This window comes from Eptatretus burgeri, unplaced genomic scaffold, assembly GCF_056783735.1.
Source record: "Eptatretus burgeri isolate ZD-2024b unplaced genomic scaffold, Ebu_testis_v1 Ebu_testis_scaffold_253, whole genome shotgun sequence".
Lineage (NCBI taxonomy): Eukaryota > Metazoa > Chordata > Myxini > Myxiniformes > Myxinidae > Eptatretus > Eptatretus burgeri.
The window spans coordinates 30,003-47,500 of NW_028222203.1; the positions used below are offsets into that span (position 1 = coordinate 30,003).

The 17,498-nt window shown below is 44.1% G+C and overlaps 1 protein-coding gene and 1 long non-coding RNA gene across 8 annotated transcripts in view; one reads left to right on the plus strand and one right to left on the minus strand.

Moving 5' to 3' along the window:
- The window catches only part of LOC147007364 (uncharacterized), a 35,768-nt gene that overhangs the window by 15,041 nt on the left and 3,229 nt on the right, over window positions 1-17,498 (minus strand). Inside the window, exon 2 of the long non-coding RNA XR_015054229.1 lies at window positions 4,099-4,228. This is a non-coding gene — a long non-coding RNA (uncharacterized LOC147007364). The remainder of the gene's footprint in view (window positions 1-4,098; window positions 4,229-17,498) is intronic.
- LOC147007365 (uncharacterized) lies at window positions 1,078-8,063 on the plus strand. 7 transcript variants are annotated; one of them, XM_085867264.1, is made up of 5 exons: window positions 1,078-1,245; window positions 4,544-6,825; window positions 7,055-7,347; window positions 7,624-7,788; window positions 7,895-8,063. In XM_085867264.1, exon 2 carries the CDS (start codon window positions 4,605-4,607, stop codon window positions 6,354-6,356), a length of 1,752 nt encoding a protein of 583 aa, XP_085723390.1. In that variant the 5' UTR covers window positions 1,078-1,245; window positions 4,544-4,604; the 3' UTR covers window positions 6,357-6,825; window positions 7,055-7,347; window positions 7,624-7,788; window positions 7,895-8,063. The 7 variants fall into 7 exon arrangements, with proteins under 7 accessions (XP_085723390.1, XP_085723392.1, XP_085723388.1 ...); XM_085867266.1 differs by having other exon boundaries at window positions 7,055-7,162; window positions 7,265-7,347; window positions 7,624-8,063; XM_085867262.1 differs by having other exon boundaries at window positions 7,624-8,063.

A 17,498-nucleotide genomic window follows, 5' to 3' on the forward strand; every position in this document is an offset into this window, starting at 1 on the left:
TCCGGATGGCTTGGCTCCAGGCCTCAGGCTCCAGGGTTTGCCTCCGGACACGTCCGGGCAGTGTTTATCTCTGGACATGTCCGGGTGGTGTTTGTCTCCAGGCGGTATTTCTCGTTTCATCAGTAAAAAATGGAAAATCATTTTGCTGAGACAGTATGAATCATAATTTATGCTCCACTGCACGTGCGCCTTACCTTCCCCTCACCTCACCCTGCCTTCCCTTCCCCCATCCCTGATCTCTCCCCCTCCTCCCTCTCCCCCTATTTTTGTCCTGACTCATTGTATTCCCATCAGCGAAGCGACAGGTGGTATTTTCCAATCTAAAATACACACATCTGGTGAGTGGAAAATTAAATAATGGTCCCAGAATGCTTTGCCTCTGTGCGCTTGGAATCTCCTCTCTCATCATCACCCAGTTCATTAGTTTATTCAACACCTGAACCCCATCATCACTAAAGGCAGGTGTATACTTCCACTGGTATCACATCAGGTCCCACTGACTTGCTACTTTTAAATCCTATTAAGTCGGCTATCTTGCCAAACAGTACTTTTTCAAAATATAAATCAAAGATTCCAGGAGTCACCTTGAAAAAAAAAAAGAGTAGGTCGTTGAGTGGTGGTAACACAGTTGAAATCCCATATTTAATCTTCCTTTTCTGCCCTTTATAATATCGTCGTTGTGATTCCTCTTTACCGTGATGATGCGTTGAGAAACAAGAGAGTTTTTCTTTGGTTGGAAACTGCAACTTCACTTTCCCCACCAAGCAAACTTGGAATTTGCACCTTCAAGCCAAGTGCTCCATCATGGTCATGTTGATGGAGGAATCTTCAAGGTTTTACTTCCCAAACTCACAAATTACTTCCCAAATCCTCGTGCAGACCTGCACTCGCCAAGCGTCGTACAAACGATAACCTCTCGGACATTCCATGAGCCATTGTGTTTGTATTCTCAAACATTTCAACATCATGTTCTTATTTTGTCATGAAGTTGTGGGTTTTGTAAAATAATTGTAAAAACATTGTTTCGTTGAATATTAAATGAAATAAACATTCCTCCTTCCCCTGCCCTTGTCTATCTCCATAGGTTATCCAGAATGATGCTGTTGAGGATGGAGGGATATCTGTGGTTCGCGACGTCACGTTTGTCGTGATTTCCTTCCTTGTGTTTTATATTATAATCACATTTGATCCGTCACGTTGGTTCACCAAGAAGGGGAGCTCCAAAAGAAAGCTCTGCATTCACTGGTAAATAACACAAGTGACTTATTCATCAATATTTATCAAGTCTTCATCCACGAGGGAACAAGATCGCTCAGATATTTGAAGCGAGTTTATTGTGTGCGATGTGATGTTGGATTATAAGAACGAGAATTTTTTTGCGTAATATGGAATATGTTTTTTAATTGCTGGAGAAGATGGCAAGGTGTCCCGAATCCATTGGTAACATTGTTTCTCATCCAATGTTCTTAGCCTGGTGTTGGCTTAGTGGTTAGGGTGGTGGCTTGGGATCCTCGGGTCCTGAGTTCAAGCCCTGTTGGCCACTAAATTAAAAAAAAATACACCAGGAGGTTGACTCAGCCTATCATCGTTCTGAGGTTGGCAAAATGAGCCCCAGTGTACTGGTAAGGGGGACACTGAATCAGCAGCATAGCCGTGTCCCAAGCAATGATGCAACCAGCAGCTGCAGGCTGCACTCGATGGAGAGAGATCCAATGTTCTGGGGCCATCTTGGATTTCAAAATGGCCGCAATGTTCCACCAAATTTCCGATTAACTCGGGCTGTGAAAGTCACATGAAGTCTGTTTTGGTGGCAATACCCACATTTGTCATGCCAAGAAGTTAAAAACACACAATTTTAATTTTCTCGATGTTATGGATGGTGACCATCTTGGATTTCAAAATGCCTGTGATGAACAAACCCACTTTTGCTGTATTAATCAAACTTAGATTTGGTGTAAATACCTCATTGGTCATTTACAGGTGGGGTATAACTTTGGTAAGTCTTCACTGTGGGAAACTGTTTGTAATTATAGTTGTGTATTCAGTGACCTGTGTGTCAAACAAGCTCGAATGAGCTCAGATCCTCGTCCTCTTTATGATGAAGTCATAAAAACGAATATGACGTCATTGTGATGTATGAGGTTTGCGAAAAATTATCTGTGCTAATGCCCGGTTTGATTCACGCAAACAAAATTCAAACAACTTGCCTAGTTTCGGAGATAATGGTCGAAGCGATTTCCATTAGCGGCGATATTATGACGTCAACTTTTTTTCTCAGAAAAATTTCCAAAATCGGAGATGGTTACTGCCTGCACGTGGGCTTTCTGCATATACATGGCAAGTTTCACGAATATCCGATGAAAACTCTGGGTTGTGAAACAAAAAGTCAAAAAATAGGAATGATGTCATAAAAAATGATATGACGTCATAGTGATTATCGTGTGTGTGGTAATTCATCTCTGCGAATGCCCTGTTCGATTCCCGCAAACAGAATTCAAAAAGCTTGCCTGGTTTGAGATTATTGTTTAGGCGATTTCCATTCGCGGAGATATTTTGACGTCATCACTTATTTTCAAAATCGGATATGGTTACAGTCTGCGCAGGGTATTTTTACATATATACGCCAAGTTTCAGGAAGTTTCGATGAAAACTGTCGGCTGTGAAACAAATGAAACAAAAAAGTCAAAAAATAGGAATGACGTCATAAAAATTGTTACGACCTCATAGTGATGCATCATATGTGCGTTAATTCATCTCTGCTAATGCCCTGTTCGATTCCCACAAACAGAATTCAAAAAGCTTGCCTGGTTTCGGAGATATTTTTTAGGCGATTTCCATTAGCGGAGATATTTTGACGTCATAACTTTTTTTGAGGAGGATATTTCAAAATCGGAGATGGTTACTGTCTGCGCAGGGTATTTTTACATGTATACGCCAAGTTTCAGGAAGTTTCGATGAAAACTGTAGGTTGTGAATCAAAAAAGTCCACAAGAACAACAACGTGAGTAAGACTTCGAGATCCTCCAAGAGGATATAAAAACCTGTGAAAGTTTCAACAAAGTCTGTTTTGTAATTCATGAAAAATCTGCACTTCTGCAGTTCAGCAAAGTCGATAGACTGCCCCTCATCGATGTGGTCTTGAAGAACACTGAAGAACTCTTGGTCTGTGGCAATAAATGCAACACTCACTGGAGGCAGTTTTTGTGAAGCAGGAGGTGTGGTGGTACAGAATGTCACGAGACAGTAAATCTCCAGCAGACATCACGTCGGCAAGCCTAACTTTCCAGGCATCATATCCACTGCTGTTTGCAATTTCTTGGATTGTTTTGTCCCATGTTACCAGGAATTGGCCCTTCTGGAGGATTTCATGTATTTTTGGCTCTTCCTCACCTGTGGTTGGTTGACAAAATAAACATTTTAATTTGACAAAGAGTGTACTGCTCAAACGAGTCTGCTTAATAGATTCTGAAGCACTGGGTTGTCCTCTTTGTCAGTAAAGTTGTGTCTTGTGAAGCAACAGCAAGCTTGCTTCTTCTTTCATCTCTATCCAGGTGACTTTGTTTTATCCAGTTGACTCGGTGTTACCTGAGCGAGATCTTTGGGAGATGACATCATGTATCCCATAATACAATGTGAAACATGAGAAGTTGATGATGATGCAAGTGAAAGAACGAGATTTTTGTTTTTGTAATAACAATCGAGCTGAAATAATGAAGGATGACCAGACAGTACATTTCCCAATTCACCAAATGCTTGTTCCTTATTGGCCTCCGTATTTTGTTAAATATTAACAAACAGATTCCTCATAACTCTTTATATTTACTGAGTGACAGTTTTTCTTCCAGCTCTTTGTTTGTTAATTTGATCCATGGTGAATATTCTAAAAAGTACATTTACCATTATCTTCGCCTGATGTACAAGTGAAGTAATTTTATTTTTTATAAACAGTACGTGATGACATGAATGATGTCCCAGCATGTGACACAAGTTGAAACCTCTGACTGCATTTTATGTTCACACAAAGTGGCAATGATGTCTGAAGGAAGATCCTTCAGGTTATTCATTCAACATTTCTTGTGAATATAAACTAAAACTCACCGACTTAGTGTTGATTTCCAAGGAATAGTTTGTTGATCAAAGTTTTCGGCCAAAAAAACTTCTGAAACGGCGATTTTACAATCCAAGATGGCGCCAAATTACTCCATGAAAAATGCTACCAATGGAATTCCTGCAAAGTCAGACATAATTTACAAAAAAGGCACAATTTCCTTCTTTCGCAAAACAAATGCAAAAGTTCAAAACATGCTCCACCATTACATGAGATTCTTCACATAATTAAGTGTGATTCATCGTTCTACATCGTTCCTTCAGACATTGTTTAAGTTACACCTGCATGTTCCATATTCCGTATCCTCCAGAATTGTAACACTCGTGGAACATGTTTATCTATGTTTTACAAAACCATGTGTTCAATACTTTACATGTGATGTAATACTTCATTGGAGCTTGAACTGAGAATGTTTGTTTGTTTGTTTTGTTGCAGTTTAAGATGTCGACATCAAGTGAAACGGAAAAATGAATCGAAAGACGATCCACCATTGGTAATGGAGGTTCAGGAAATCGAACACCTTGATATTCAGAAAGCAGAGGGAAAGGAGGTTCTGGCAATTACTGAAAAAATTGAGATAATCGCAAAACAGAACATTGTTGACAAAGAAGCGGAAGAGGAAAATCAAAAGGAGAAACAAAAGCTTCAGGAATATGAGGCTCGTTTGGTCAAAACCGAAAGAAATCTCTTACAAAGAGAGAAGTTTGTGCAGGAAATGGAACATGAGTTGATGGAAAAGGACGTGCAACGGAAATTGGAAAAAGAATTATGGCTAAAGGAGGAAGAGGAGCGGAAGAAAGGAGAGGAGGAAGAGCAGAGGCAGAAAAATAAAGAAGAGCAGAGAAAAATGAATGAACAGGAGAGGGAAAATGAACAAGAGCAGAGGAAATATGAAGAAAAGCTCAGGATGAGAAGGAAAGAAGAATCCACACGAGCAAAAGAGCGATTCCGAGTCCGAATGTGGGAAAAACGCAAAAATGAAGAACTTCATCAGAAAATGCTTTTTGTACAACGCAGAATGTTCGAGATTGAGAACTGGAAGAAACGAGTGCAGCAGCAGGAACGATACCTGCAGATAAGTAAAGAACAGGAGATGGAGCGACAAGGTGTGTTTGACTCATTCATGAATGGGAAAGATGAGAAGATAAAGAAACGGCAGCTTCGTATGCACCAACAAGGAAAGGAGCTTAAAGATGGAGAGTACAGGCTGCTTAAATTGGACGAAGAGACTCGTCTTAGAGAGAGAGAGCACAAGGAAGAACAAAAGCAATGTGAACTTAAATGGAAACTGAAAGAGTTCATGTTGATGGTCAGAGAACGAGAGATGAGGGACAGAAAAAGTAATGTGGAGTTTAGGGAGAAGGAGGTCTTGGAAAGAGAGACAAAAGTACAAAATGCAGGAAAGCTTGCTGAGAAAAACGAGGAACAAGTGCTTGGAACTAATGATGGGCTGCAGCAGCGGCAGCAGAAACAGGACAATGTTGAGCCGACTGACCCAAAGCCTCACAGTGATGACGGGCTGGAGCAACAACAGCACAAACAGGAGTATGTTGATTTGCCGCCGCCGACTGACCCAAAGCCTCACATGGTGAATATTGACACACATGTCACGTCAAAGCGGCAACCTCACATGGTGAATAGTGATGAGGGGCTGTGGCAGCAACCATTGTACAGTGTTGTCCTCCAAAAACAACCGAAGCCTCAACGTGAAGGCAAGTTTCATCAGCAGAACCAGCACGATGTTCACCGGCTGCCGCCCAAACGGGAGACCGACCATTCTTCTCAGTCTGAGTTTCTCAAGGGTGAACAAGCGGAAATTGAAAGGCGCAAAAACAACCTCGTGTTCTTTGGAGTGAAGGAGGGAAAAGGTGTACATGATGAGGAGGGGGTGGCAACATTAATAAAAGCCATGAACCTGGACATCGAGCCTGCACAGACTTTCCGCTTCGGACGCTATGTTGAGAACAGCATCAGACCCCTGAAAGTTGTTTTCAGATGCGAGTCTGACAGGAATCAGGTTCTTACGAATAATAATAAAAAGATACGGAATTTGAAGGATCCCTCTCTCTGGCCAAGAAACATTTTCATCACTCCAGACTACACTCAGCTCCAAAGAGAAAAACAAGAGTTACTGCTGAGTGATCTTGAGAAAAAGAGAGAAAGTGACCCAAACGGGCGATACACCATTAAAGGAGACAAAGTCGTCCACCTGAAGGAGCGTAAGGGTAAACCTCATCTCCGTAGATGACAACCATCCCTCCTCATCTCCAACGATCACGAACCATCCCTCCTCATCTCCAAAGATCACGACCATCCCTCCTCATGTCCCATCTCACATAATACAGTCTCCTCATGCTGCACACAAAAGAAACACAGAGTATATTCTGTTGAAAACAATTTCCTTCAACTCATGATCTCTTCCAAACAAGTGATTGTACCCGATATCCCATTGGATCCGTAACCGAAACCTTTTTTGAAAGTACAGACAAGGACAGGATTTCACTCCTGATGGATATTTTGCATTTAATAAGAACAGGAACCTGAACTTTTATCGTGAAGTTACCAAAGCTGCAGAAAATCATGGTGGGTTCTTATTGTTGAGGAAAAGGAATTCCACACCGACTTCCATTGTTCATTGTCTTCCTCCTGAACGGAAACCTCACCGTGATGACGGACAGCAACAATAGAAGCGATATGCTCTGCAAGACCTTCAACAGGTAAGCACTTTTAATTGCCTTTTGACAGGTGGGGTGAACACACTGGGTGCAAACACAACCAACCACAAGATCAAAACATTAAATTGAAATAAATTTTGGAACTTTGTCTTTCACAGACATTGCTGTTCATACTTCCTTCGATGAAAAAGAATATCCTTAATTGTGGAGATAATTGTAATTATAATTTTTGGTGGGAAGGTAACTTCTTGACATGGTCATCCCCATGCAGAATATAAAACAAGAACTTTAACTCGCTTCGATTGGATGAGATCACCTGATTCACCCTCAGAAGAGGTGCTCCTTCCTGCTCACCTGAAACCATCCCACCGGGTGGAACGTAAGTTACTCAGACTCTTGTCCTACATCGGAAATTATTCCAAACTTTGTCTGAACCACATGTTCTTCACCTGCATCACGTCCCATTTTGTCTGTTCCTCAGAAGTGTTGAGGACAAACAAATATTTTGCTGAACTCGAATCCAGACGAGCAGCAAACAAATCTTTCAGTTGGTCGAAGTCTGGCGTGAGTGTTAATGTGTCCGTATCAAAGTCATGACGTGCACGTGGATGATCATTAAAATTAATTGTTTGAAAAATCCAGTGGGAATTTGTGATGAAGAAAATAAAGATGTGAAATTGAAGGCAAAAGAAAGAAGAGAATTTAACTGAGATGCAGAAGCAATTGATGGGATATCATATTTCCAGGATTGTGATGGAAGGTATGATAATGATAATGATGGAGATGACGATGACAATGCTATTGAGGGATTTTGACTTCCTTTTGTTGATGTATGTGCAGAGGAAGAAGTTTCAGTAACGGCCACTGGAGAAGATGTGATCTTTGGCAGTGGATCCATCATCACTCCGTCGTACAAGCTCCAGGAATGTAAGACGAAACATCAGACTCTTACAGACGGCTGATCCAAGATGAAAAAAAAATGAACATCCGTCTCCAGAAGTACAGGTACTCAAACCTTGCAGAGACCTGATTTACTCACATCGTGCGTGACTTCATCACTGTACAAACTCATTTGCACTCCATTGTCTTTCACTGGTTTTATTTCTCCCAGCAACCTTCAGCTGAGACCCAGCGTACGAGTTCTAACAACCTTCAGCTGAGACCCAGCGTACGAGTTCTCGCAACCTTCAGCTGAGACCCAGCGTACGAGTTCTCCCTTGATGACTTTTTTGATTGTGAATTTTGTTATTTTTAATTTCTGTGAATAAAGTGAACCTAAAATCTCTTGTCCTTTCAAATCATATGATGTACAAAACATGGTGATGAAAATGGCTCCGAGGGGATTACAAATCTTTGAAAAATTTCAAGTGTTTGTTCATTTGTTTGTTGTTCTTTCACTCACAAACCGAAGCACCCAGAGACCCCAAATTTTGGGTGGACTCACGTTAGAATGTGGGCAAGATTTTACGTGAACGCATGTTGGTCTTCGAGGCCGTTTTGAGAGTAAATGCTGCGATGAGGTGAATATTGGGATGTGGGTTAGGTAACACTCAAAAGGTAACCACCATGCGGCCAATAACTCCAAAGCTTTTCAATGCACAACACGTCCTGAAACGCCGGCTCGGTAGTGATGGGTACCACCCCAGAGTGTTGTACAATGCAAAATCCAAAACACATTCAGGAGTTACATGTGAAAAACAAAAACCTTAAATTAATCAGGACATTATCGTGATTATTCCACTTTAATTTCTCACAAAAGAACGACTGAAGATATGAAAATAAGGTGAAAATTGCCTGACAATGGAAGATGGGAACCCCCCCCCATTCCCTCACCCTCACACCCTCACACCCCCCCCCAAACCCAAACCCTCACACAGAGATCCTTTCCATCCCACCTCTTTTTCTTCTCTTAGTGTTAGCAACCATGACAAATGTAAAAGTTGGTGTGGATTTTCCCAGACATCCAAGCAGAAATCATCAGTCAGCTCCCGCCCCTAATCGGGAATGGAGGGGGGGGGGGGTTCTGCCCATCACGGAATGCGAGGTACTCCAGTCTGCTTTGTAATATTTACTGGAGATTATGCCAGTAATTTTTCGTTCATGTGGAACAAAAATTGTCCAGGTGAGGTGAAAGCAATGTGTGGTGTCCTTCAGACTCCCTCACTGAAAGAATCTGGTGAGAAGGATCAGCATCAGGAAAATGAACCACATGTCCATACAGCTGCAGCTGACGATCACTGACTTTGCAGGTAACAAATCTCATTTGACTCTCAACAACCCCTCATTGACAAAGTCCAACCAGCGATAGCCAGGAATTCTGCGAAGAGACCCAGCACCATAGGAATTAAGTTGCCAACTCAGATCCCTGGTCAGAGACCAAGTCTCACATCCATAGAGCAAGACTGGAAGCATCAAGGACCTGAAGACCTGGACTTTCTTCCTCCCGCACAGGTACTGGTACCGTCACACCCCATTATCCAGTGAATCCATGACTTCAAAGGCCTGACCCAGACATCTATTGACCTCTGGCTCACAGCCAGCAGAGACGTGACTATCACTGCCTCGGAAAGTGAATCTCTCCGTGACCTCAACATCCTCGCCACAAACAGGTACAAACAAGATAGCAGCATCCAAGATGTCATTGAAAGCCTGGATCTTAGTTTTGACCCAGGGTACCCATAATACCAGCAGCTCAGACTCATTCAGCACCTCGAAGGTCCCCAAAAGGATATCTTGAGTCTCCGCCAAGATGACTGCATCATCTGCGAAATCAAGGTCAGAGATCTTGACATTCTCATACTCTGCACCGCAGCTTGATCTCTCTGACATGCTCCCAGAATCCAGTTCATACAAGCGCTGAAAAGTGTGGGGGCCAGTACACACCCCTGACGAACTCCAGCAACAAGTGGAAATCAAAAGGCACTCGTTCACCACTTGCTTCACATGTGTACCAAATTTCGTAAATATATCTTGAGGGGATTTGTAGTGAAGCTCCGGAAACGAAATGTGACGGACGGACGGACGGAACCCATTTCTATATCCCCCGCCAACTTCGTTGGTTGGTGGGGATAATAATTCAGATTTGGTATCACCACATCTCACAGCACTTTCAGTACCAGTGCAGTTCAGACAACACATCAGTGTTTGAGCTTGTCACCTCCACTACTGAATGGGGATGGAGGACATGTTTTCACCTCTGTCCATTTGTATGTCTGTCTGTGAGCAGGATATCTCAAAAGATTTGGAATAGATTCGGTGGACAGGATGGGTGTGTGAGAAAGACAAATTGATTCGATTTTGGTGAAATCTGCATCCGGATCTGGATACAAGAATTTTAAGTGATTCTTCACCATTGACAGAGACAGGGCCAAAAAGGATATACAACGTGATATCTCAAAAATTTGTGGACACATTCGGATGAAACCTCATGGACAGATTTGGTGTATGACAAGGACGAATTCGTTAGATTTTGGTGAAGATTCAGATCCAGATGCTGGAATTTTTATAGCGATTCTTCACCATTGAGTGATCGGACCAAAAAACATGGAATGGAGAGCATGATATATCAAGTTGTGGCCCCATTTGTTCGGATGAAACTTGGTGGTTGAGTAGGGAGGTGAGGAGAACAAGCTGGTATCTGTTTGTGTTTGACTCCTTTGGCTTCCTCTTCCATATTTGTTGAAAACTGGTGGTTGCACCCAGGGGTGCATATGGGGGGGGAGGGTTTGTGGGTTTTTCGGCATAAAAAAATCCATGGTGGAGGGAGGGGGTAATCCCTCTGTAATCCTGGGGGTAGTCTTCACCATTGAGAATTTTGGTTGAGGTCCTGATGCAGATCCGGTCAATCGATGGGGTACAAAACATAAACTGTTCAACTTCGTTCATTTTCTCCCGTTTGTGTGTTTGTTAATTGTGAAATCAAAGGTTTTTCAAATGCAGCACATTGGTTGGTCACGTGTGTTATTCTGTCTGTTTGGTGATTGTGAAATTGAAGATTCGCAAGCACTGTACATTGGGTATGCCTGGTGTTAGCTTTATGGTTTGGGTGGTGGGCTTGGGATCCTCAGGTCCTGAGTTCAAATCCCACTCAGCTGCTGAATGAACACCAGGTGGCGTTGACTCTGCCTGTCATTTTACTGAGGTTGGCAAAGTGTGTGCCAGCTTGCTGGCATCTTGTGTTGGAGTGGTGACCAGTCCAGGATTGTGCCCACTCGCCAAGGAGACTGCTCAGGCAGAAACAATGCTCTGCAAAAGAGTATGGTCCCAATGGATGGATGTATATTGGCTGGTCTGTTCTGTTGTTCTCTCTGTTTGTCTGTCAATTGCCAACAGGTCTCAATTTTACTGTGATATTCAAGAAACTTCACCACCTGGTAGTGATAGTGACAAGCTGGAAACCTATTGTTTTGAGGTCAAAAGGTCAAGGTCACATTTATAGTGAATTTTCAATCGATTCACCATATATATATATATATATATATATATATATATATATATATATATATATATATATATATATATATATATATATATATATATATATATATATATATATAATCTCCTGGTGTTGGCGCAGTGTTTAGGGCAGTGGCTTGGGATCCAAAAGGTCCTGAGTTCAAGCCCTGTTGGGCCACTGAATTAATACACCAGGGGGTTGACTCAGCTTGTCATCCTTCCGAGGTCGGCAAAATGAGTACCAGTGTACTGGGCCGGTGTATACCCCGGTTAAAATAGGTGTACCATATCCCTGTGTCGTAAGAGGCGACCAGGGTTGCGTCAGGAAGGGCATCCGGCGTAAGACATGTGCCAAATCACAATGCGGATCATACGGATGATCCGCTGTGGCGACCCCGAAAGGGAGCAGCCGAAAGAAGAAGAAGATAGATATATACATATACATATACATATATATATATATATAGATATACATATATATATTGTTGCGGATCCAGGGGTGGGGGGTTCTCACCCAAGTCTCAATAGCCAAATGTTACAGATTCGGCACCACCCTCACCACCGCCGTCTCCGGGGTTTATACTGTCGGCTGTCTCGGCACAGGCCTCTGGTCATGCGTCTTCAATTGCGATACCAACGTACCCCTGGACCTTACCAGTTGCGGAAATAGAACCCCGGTTACAGACTCGTTTTGTCAGATGCCGAGCGTTTTCTGCCAGTCTGTAACCATTTTGGTTTTATATACCAATCGAGCGAATTGTTTTTCAGCGCCACACGAATTGAGTCAAAGCGGCAACTTCATACAAATCAGCCAGATTTATTGGGGAACCTCGGGGAACACAACACAAGCAAAATATTCACGACAATGTTTTAATTAATCCATAACCCGTTCTTAACTTGGGAGATACGGATTACGGGTTTCGAAGAGGTTCCTCCCGAGATAAGCCTGAAACAACATGCAGACAAGACAGAGTACTTGGTGATGTTTCATGGAAGAGAGGAAAGTGTCAAAAGCATGAATGTCGCTCATAACAAGCGGATGTCCACGGATTCGAGCCCCGAGCTCGAGCATACCGCGTGGCAAAATAGCGCTCGTCCTCCTTTTCGCATCGCCCACGCACGCGGCCTCCATGCGTTCAGACCCCGCGAGGTCGACTGCACCAGACCGTCAGGTCGATGATGGGTTTCAGCTGGTTTCTCACAAGGTCCAGCATACAAGTCCCGGCCTGGCCTGTTCACCAGGCCTCCTTCACGAAGCAGATCGCAGACAGACACAGCCGTTCCCTACACAGCAGATCACGACTCCCCCCAGTCGTTTCTCATCCAGCCGAGGGCAGACAGACCTCATGCAGTCCTTTCCATGCCTTTCCCTCGGCCCTGGCTCGCTTCTCCAGGCCACAGAAGGCAGACCCGGTGCGCCCAGGTCCAGTTTCTCTCCAGGCAGAATCACCACTCGCTTTCCTTTTTCTGCTCGCCTTGAAGCCCCAGCACGCCTCAAAACCGACTGCAGTTTTTGTACTTCTCTCATTTCACTTCCTTTTTAGGCCACTCCTTCTCAGCCGACTGGGCAGGGCTGCATCCAGAGAGGGGAAGGAAGAAGAAGCTCTCGGTCCACCACCACTGCACAAACAAATAACAGCCTGTGGCACCTCCCGACACACGTCACGTCAAATTACCAAACAACCTGGCTAAACATGCATTTAATGGGGGATCTGGGCTAATCCTATATCTAGTCTCATACTCAGGGCCATTTCCGTTACAACATACATATATATATATATTTTTTTTTTGTTTGCCCGACGAACCGTGAACCCGTTGGGTTCCCATTGTGACAGCGGTTGATAAAAAAATCATTTAAAAAAAATAATAAAACATCCAGCGAACTATGCAGCTGAGGTTGTTTGCATTGATCAAATAATCCCGAAGAGTCGTTGTCTGAATAAGCCTGGTGTTGGCTTAGTGGTTAGGGTGGTGGCTTGGGATCCCATTGTCCTGAGTTCAAGCCCCATTGGCTGCTGAATTAACACCAGGGGGTTGACTCAGCCCGTCATCCTTCCGAGGTCGGCAAAATGAGTGCCAGTGTACTGGTCCCGGTGTATGCCCCGGTTAGAACAGGTGTACCATATCCCTGTGTGTTGTAAGAGGCGACCAGGGTTGGCGTCAGGAAGGGCATCCGGCCATAAAACATTGCCTCACAAAAAGCCAAACCCCTGCACAGCAGGGAAAAATGGCTGTAAAAACGGTCATTTTTATATATAGTCGTCTGAATCAGGAATTGATTTTTTAATAATTTTTTTCTTTGCCTGATTTGAACAAAACTTGATGCTGCACACCGCAGGAGAATGGTGAGTAAGGTGGGCAGAAAATTTTTGCACTATCATGTATCGTTTTGGCTGTATTTCGGAAACAAAAATACATTTTTCATACAAAAATACAAGATGAGAGTTTTCGTAATATATTGAAGATAGATGTGTGTGTGTGTGTATATATATATATATATATAATATATATATATATATATATATATATATATATATATATATATATATATATATATATATATTGAAGATAGATGTGTGTGTGTGTATATATATATATATATATTGTGATGGCTGTGGAAATACGCAGAACACCATACAGGTCATCAGTTAGTGATGCCGATAAGTCCGTGTTCATTTAGATTTCCCCACCATTGTTTAATGGGATTTATCCGTGTGGACAGGGCTGTGATCTTGAGTTGGTTGCGATTTGTTAGGTTAGTGCCACCGCCTCCAAACCATACAACATAGCTGGTCTCACTACCGTCTTATATACTTTCCCCTTCACTCTTTCAGCTACCCTTCTGTCACAAATCACTCCTGCAACTCTTCTCCACCCACTCCATCCTGCCTGCACTCTCTTTTTCACTTCTCTCCCACACTCACCGTTACTTTGGACAGTTGATCCCAAGTTTTTAAACCTATCCACCTTCCCCAGCCCAACTCCTTGCAACCGCACCATACCACCACCCTCCCTCTCATTTACGCACATGTATTCCGTCTTACTCCAACTGACTATCATTCCCCTTCTCTCCAGTGCGTACCTCCACCTCTCAAGGCTCGCCTCAGCCTGCTCCCTACAGATCATGATGTCATCCGAGAACATCATAGTCCATGGGGACTCCAGTCTGATCTCGTCTGTCAACCTGTCCATCACCATTGCAAACAGGAAAGGGCTCAGAGTCGATCCTTGGTGCAATCCCACTTTACCTTAAACCGGTCCGTCATTCCTACCGCACACCTCACCGCTGTCACTGTCCTCGTACATATCCTGCACGATCCTCACATACTTCTCCACCACTCCAGACTTCCTCATACAATGCCACAACTCCTCTCTTGGCACCCTATCATAAGCTTTCTCAAAATCCACAAACACACAATGCAACTCCTTCTGGCCTTCCCTATACTTCTCCATCAACATTCTCAAAGCAAACATTGCATCAGTGGTGCTATTTCCTGGCATAAACCCATATTGCTGCTCACAGATCATCACCTCTCCTCTCAACCTAGCTTCCACTACTCTTTCCCACAACTTCATGGTGTGGCTTCACATCTTTATCCCTCTGTAATTTCCACAGCTCTGCACATCACCCTTATTATTGAAAATCGGAACCAGTACACTTAATCTGCACTCCAGGCATCTTCTCACTTTCCAAGACTTTATTATACAATCTGGTTAACAACCCCACTGCCATCTCTCCAAAGCACTTCCATGCCTCCACTGGTATGTCATCTTGGCCAACCGCCTTTCCACTTTTCATCTTCTTCATAGCAGTCCTCACTTCATCCTTACTGATCCACCCCGCTTCCAGATTCACTATCTCCACCTCTTCCAACCTTCTCTCTCATTTTCTTCATTCATCAGCTCCTCAAAGTACTCCATCCACCTTCTCAACACACTCTCCTCGCTCGTCAGCACATTCCCATTTGCGTCCTTTATCACCCTAACCTGCAGCACATCCTTCCCAGCTCGGTCCCTCTGTCTTGCCAATCGGTATAAATCCTTTTCCCCTTCTTTTGTATCCAACTTCTCATACAGCTCGTCATATGCCTTTTCCTTGGCCTTTGCCACCTCTCTTTTTGCCTTTCGCCGCCACTCCTTGTACTCCTGCCTACTTTCTTCATCTCTCTGACTATCCCACTTCTTTTTCGTCAACCCTTTCTTCCTTATACTTTCCTGTACTTCCTCATTCCACCACCAAGTCTCCTTATCTTCCTTTCTCTGTCCAGATCTCACACCAAGTACCTTCCTCGCTATCTCCCTCACAACTTCTGCTGTCGTTGCCCAATCATCCCACCCATATTTACCACCATCCAACGCCTGTCTCACCTCCTTACTATATTTCACGCAACAGTCTTCCTCCTTCAGCTTCCACCATCTGGTCCTTGGTTCAGCCCTCACTCTCTTCCTCAACCTCACCTCTAAAGTCATCCTACAGACCACCAATCTATGCTGTCGAGTTACACTCTCCCCTGCCACCACCTTACAGTCACTAATCTCTTTCAGGTTGCATCTCCTGCTTAAGATGTAATCCACCTGTGTGCACTTTCCTCCACTCTTGTATGTCACCCTGTGTTCCTCCTTCTTGAAATACGTATTCACCACTGCCATTTCCATTCTTTTTGCAAACTCTAAGACCATTTGCCCTTCCACATTTCTCTTGTTGAGACCGTACCTACCCATCACCTCCTCATCCTCTTTATCCCCTTCCCCAACATGCCCATTGAAATCTGCTCCAATCACCACTCTTTCATCCTTGGATACACTCTCCACCACTTCATCTAACTCACTCCAGAAATCTTCTTTATACTCCATCTCACACCCCATATGTGCGGCATATGCAGATGACATTCATCATCACCCCTTCAATTTCCAACTTCACACTCATCACTCGGTCAGACACTCTCCTCACCTCCAATACCCTCTTGACATAATCTTCATTCAGGATTACCCCGACACCATTTCTCCTCCCATCCACACCATGGTAGAACAGTTTGAAACCACCTCCAATGCTCCTTGCCTTACTCCCCATCCACTTGGTCTCTTGTACACACAGTATGTCCACCTTTCTTCTCTCCATCATATCAGCCAACTCTCGCCCTTTGCCAGTCATCGTCCAAACATTCAGAGTTCCAACTCTCACCTGCACACTTCTACCCTTCCCCTTCTCCCACTGCCTCCGGACTCGCCTTCCCAGTCTCCTTCTCCTTCGCCCAGCAGGAGCACAATTTCCACTGGTACCTGCTGATCACCGGTACCGGTGGCGGTCGTTGGTAACCTGGGCCTCGACCGATCCGGAATGGAAATTCGTTTTGTTGTCCGCATAATGATTTGGCATCGGTTTTTCCGCCGGAAGCCCTTCCTGACGCAACCCTGGTCGCCTCTTACGACACACAGGGATATATGTGTGTGTGTGTATATATATATATATATATATATATATATATATATATATATATATATATATATATATATCGTGTTACGGCTGTGGAAATTCGCAGAACACCATAAAGGTTCCTGAGATTAGCTATGCCAGTAAGTGAGTGTTCAGATAGCTTTCCCCACCGTTGTTTAGAGGGGTTTATTCGTGTTCGCCGGGCTGCGACTCTTTGAGATAGCCGTTTTTCTTTATCTATCGTTATTTTGAACCACGCAAACAACAACCGCCACCAAGTACGCCACAACGCCAAGCACGCAACAAACCTTCACACGAACAACCGCCACCAACTACGCCACAACAACCACCACCATCTTCGCCACTACGTCCGCTTCCGAACGCCATCCTCCACGGATCACGCGACGACGGTTTCCATGCCGGAACGTCAAACAAAGGTGCCAAGGAAAGAACTGCGATGACGCGTAGGTTTTACTGCCTTTTTCTCCGAGGCTGGTGTGAAGGTAAGGGGGCAGGGCAGCTCGCTTCCGATTGGTGCATGCATGGCGTGAGGGGGTCGGAGTGAGGGCACACCCCTTTTCGAGAAGCTTCTTGAAGGAAGGTGGAGCTGAAAACGGGGTGGGGCGAAGGGCGAAGGGGTGGGGAGCCCCACGCTATAAAGGGCGGACCGCACACGAGGCTCACTCTCTCTTCTTGGTTCATACTCGCCCCTGTCTCATGGTGGTCCAGTTCTTCTTCTTCTTCCTCGCTTGGTTCCTGCGTTAGTGGTCCTGTGAACGGCTTGTTGGTGGGAGACGCGGACGGAAGGCGCAGCAATGCCGGCTGT

What these genes read in the sequence shown, in the direction of transcription:
- LOC147007365 (XM_085867262.1), top strand. Translation starts at nt 4,605, where the DNA reads ATGGAGGTTCAGGAAATCGAACACCTTGATATTCAGAAAGCAGAGGGA.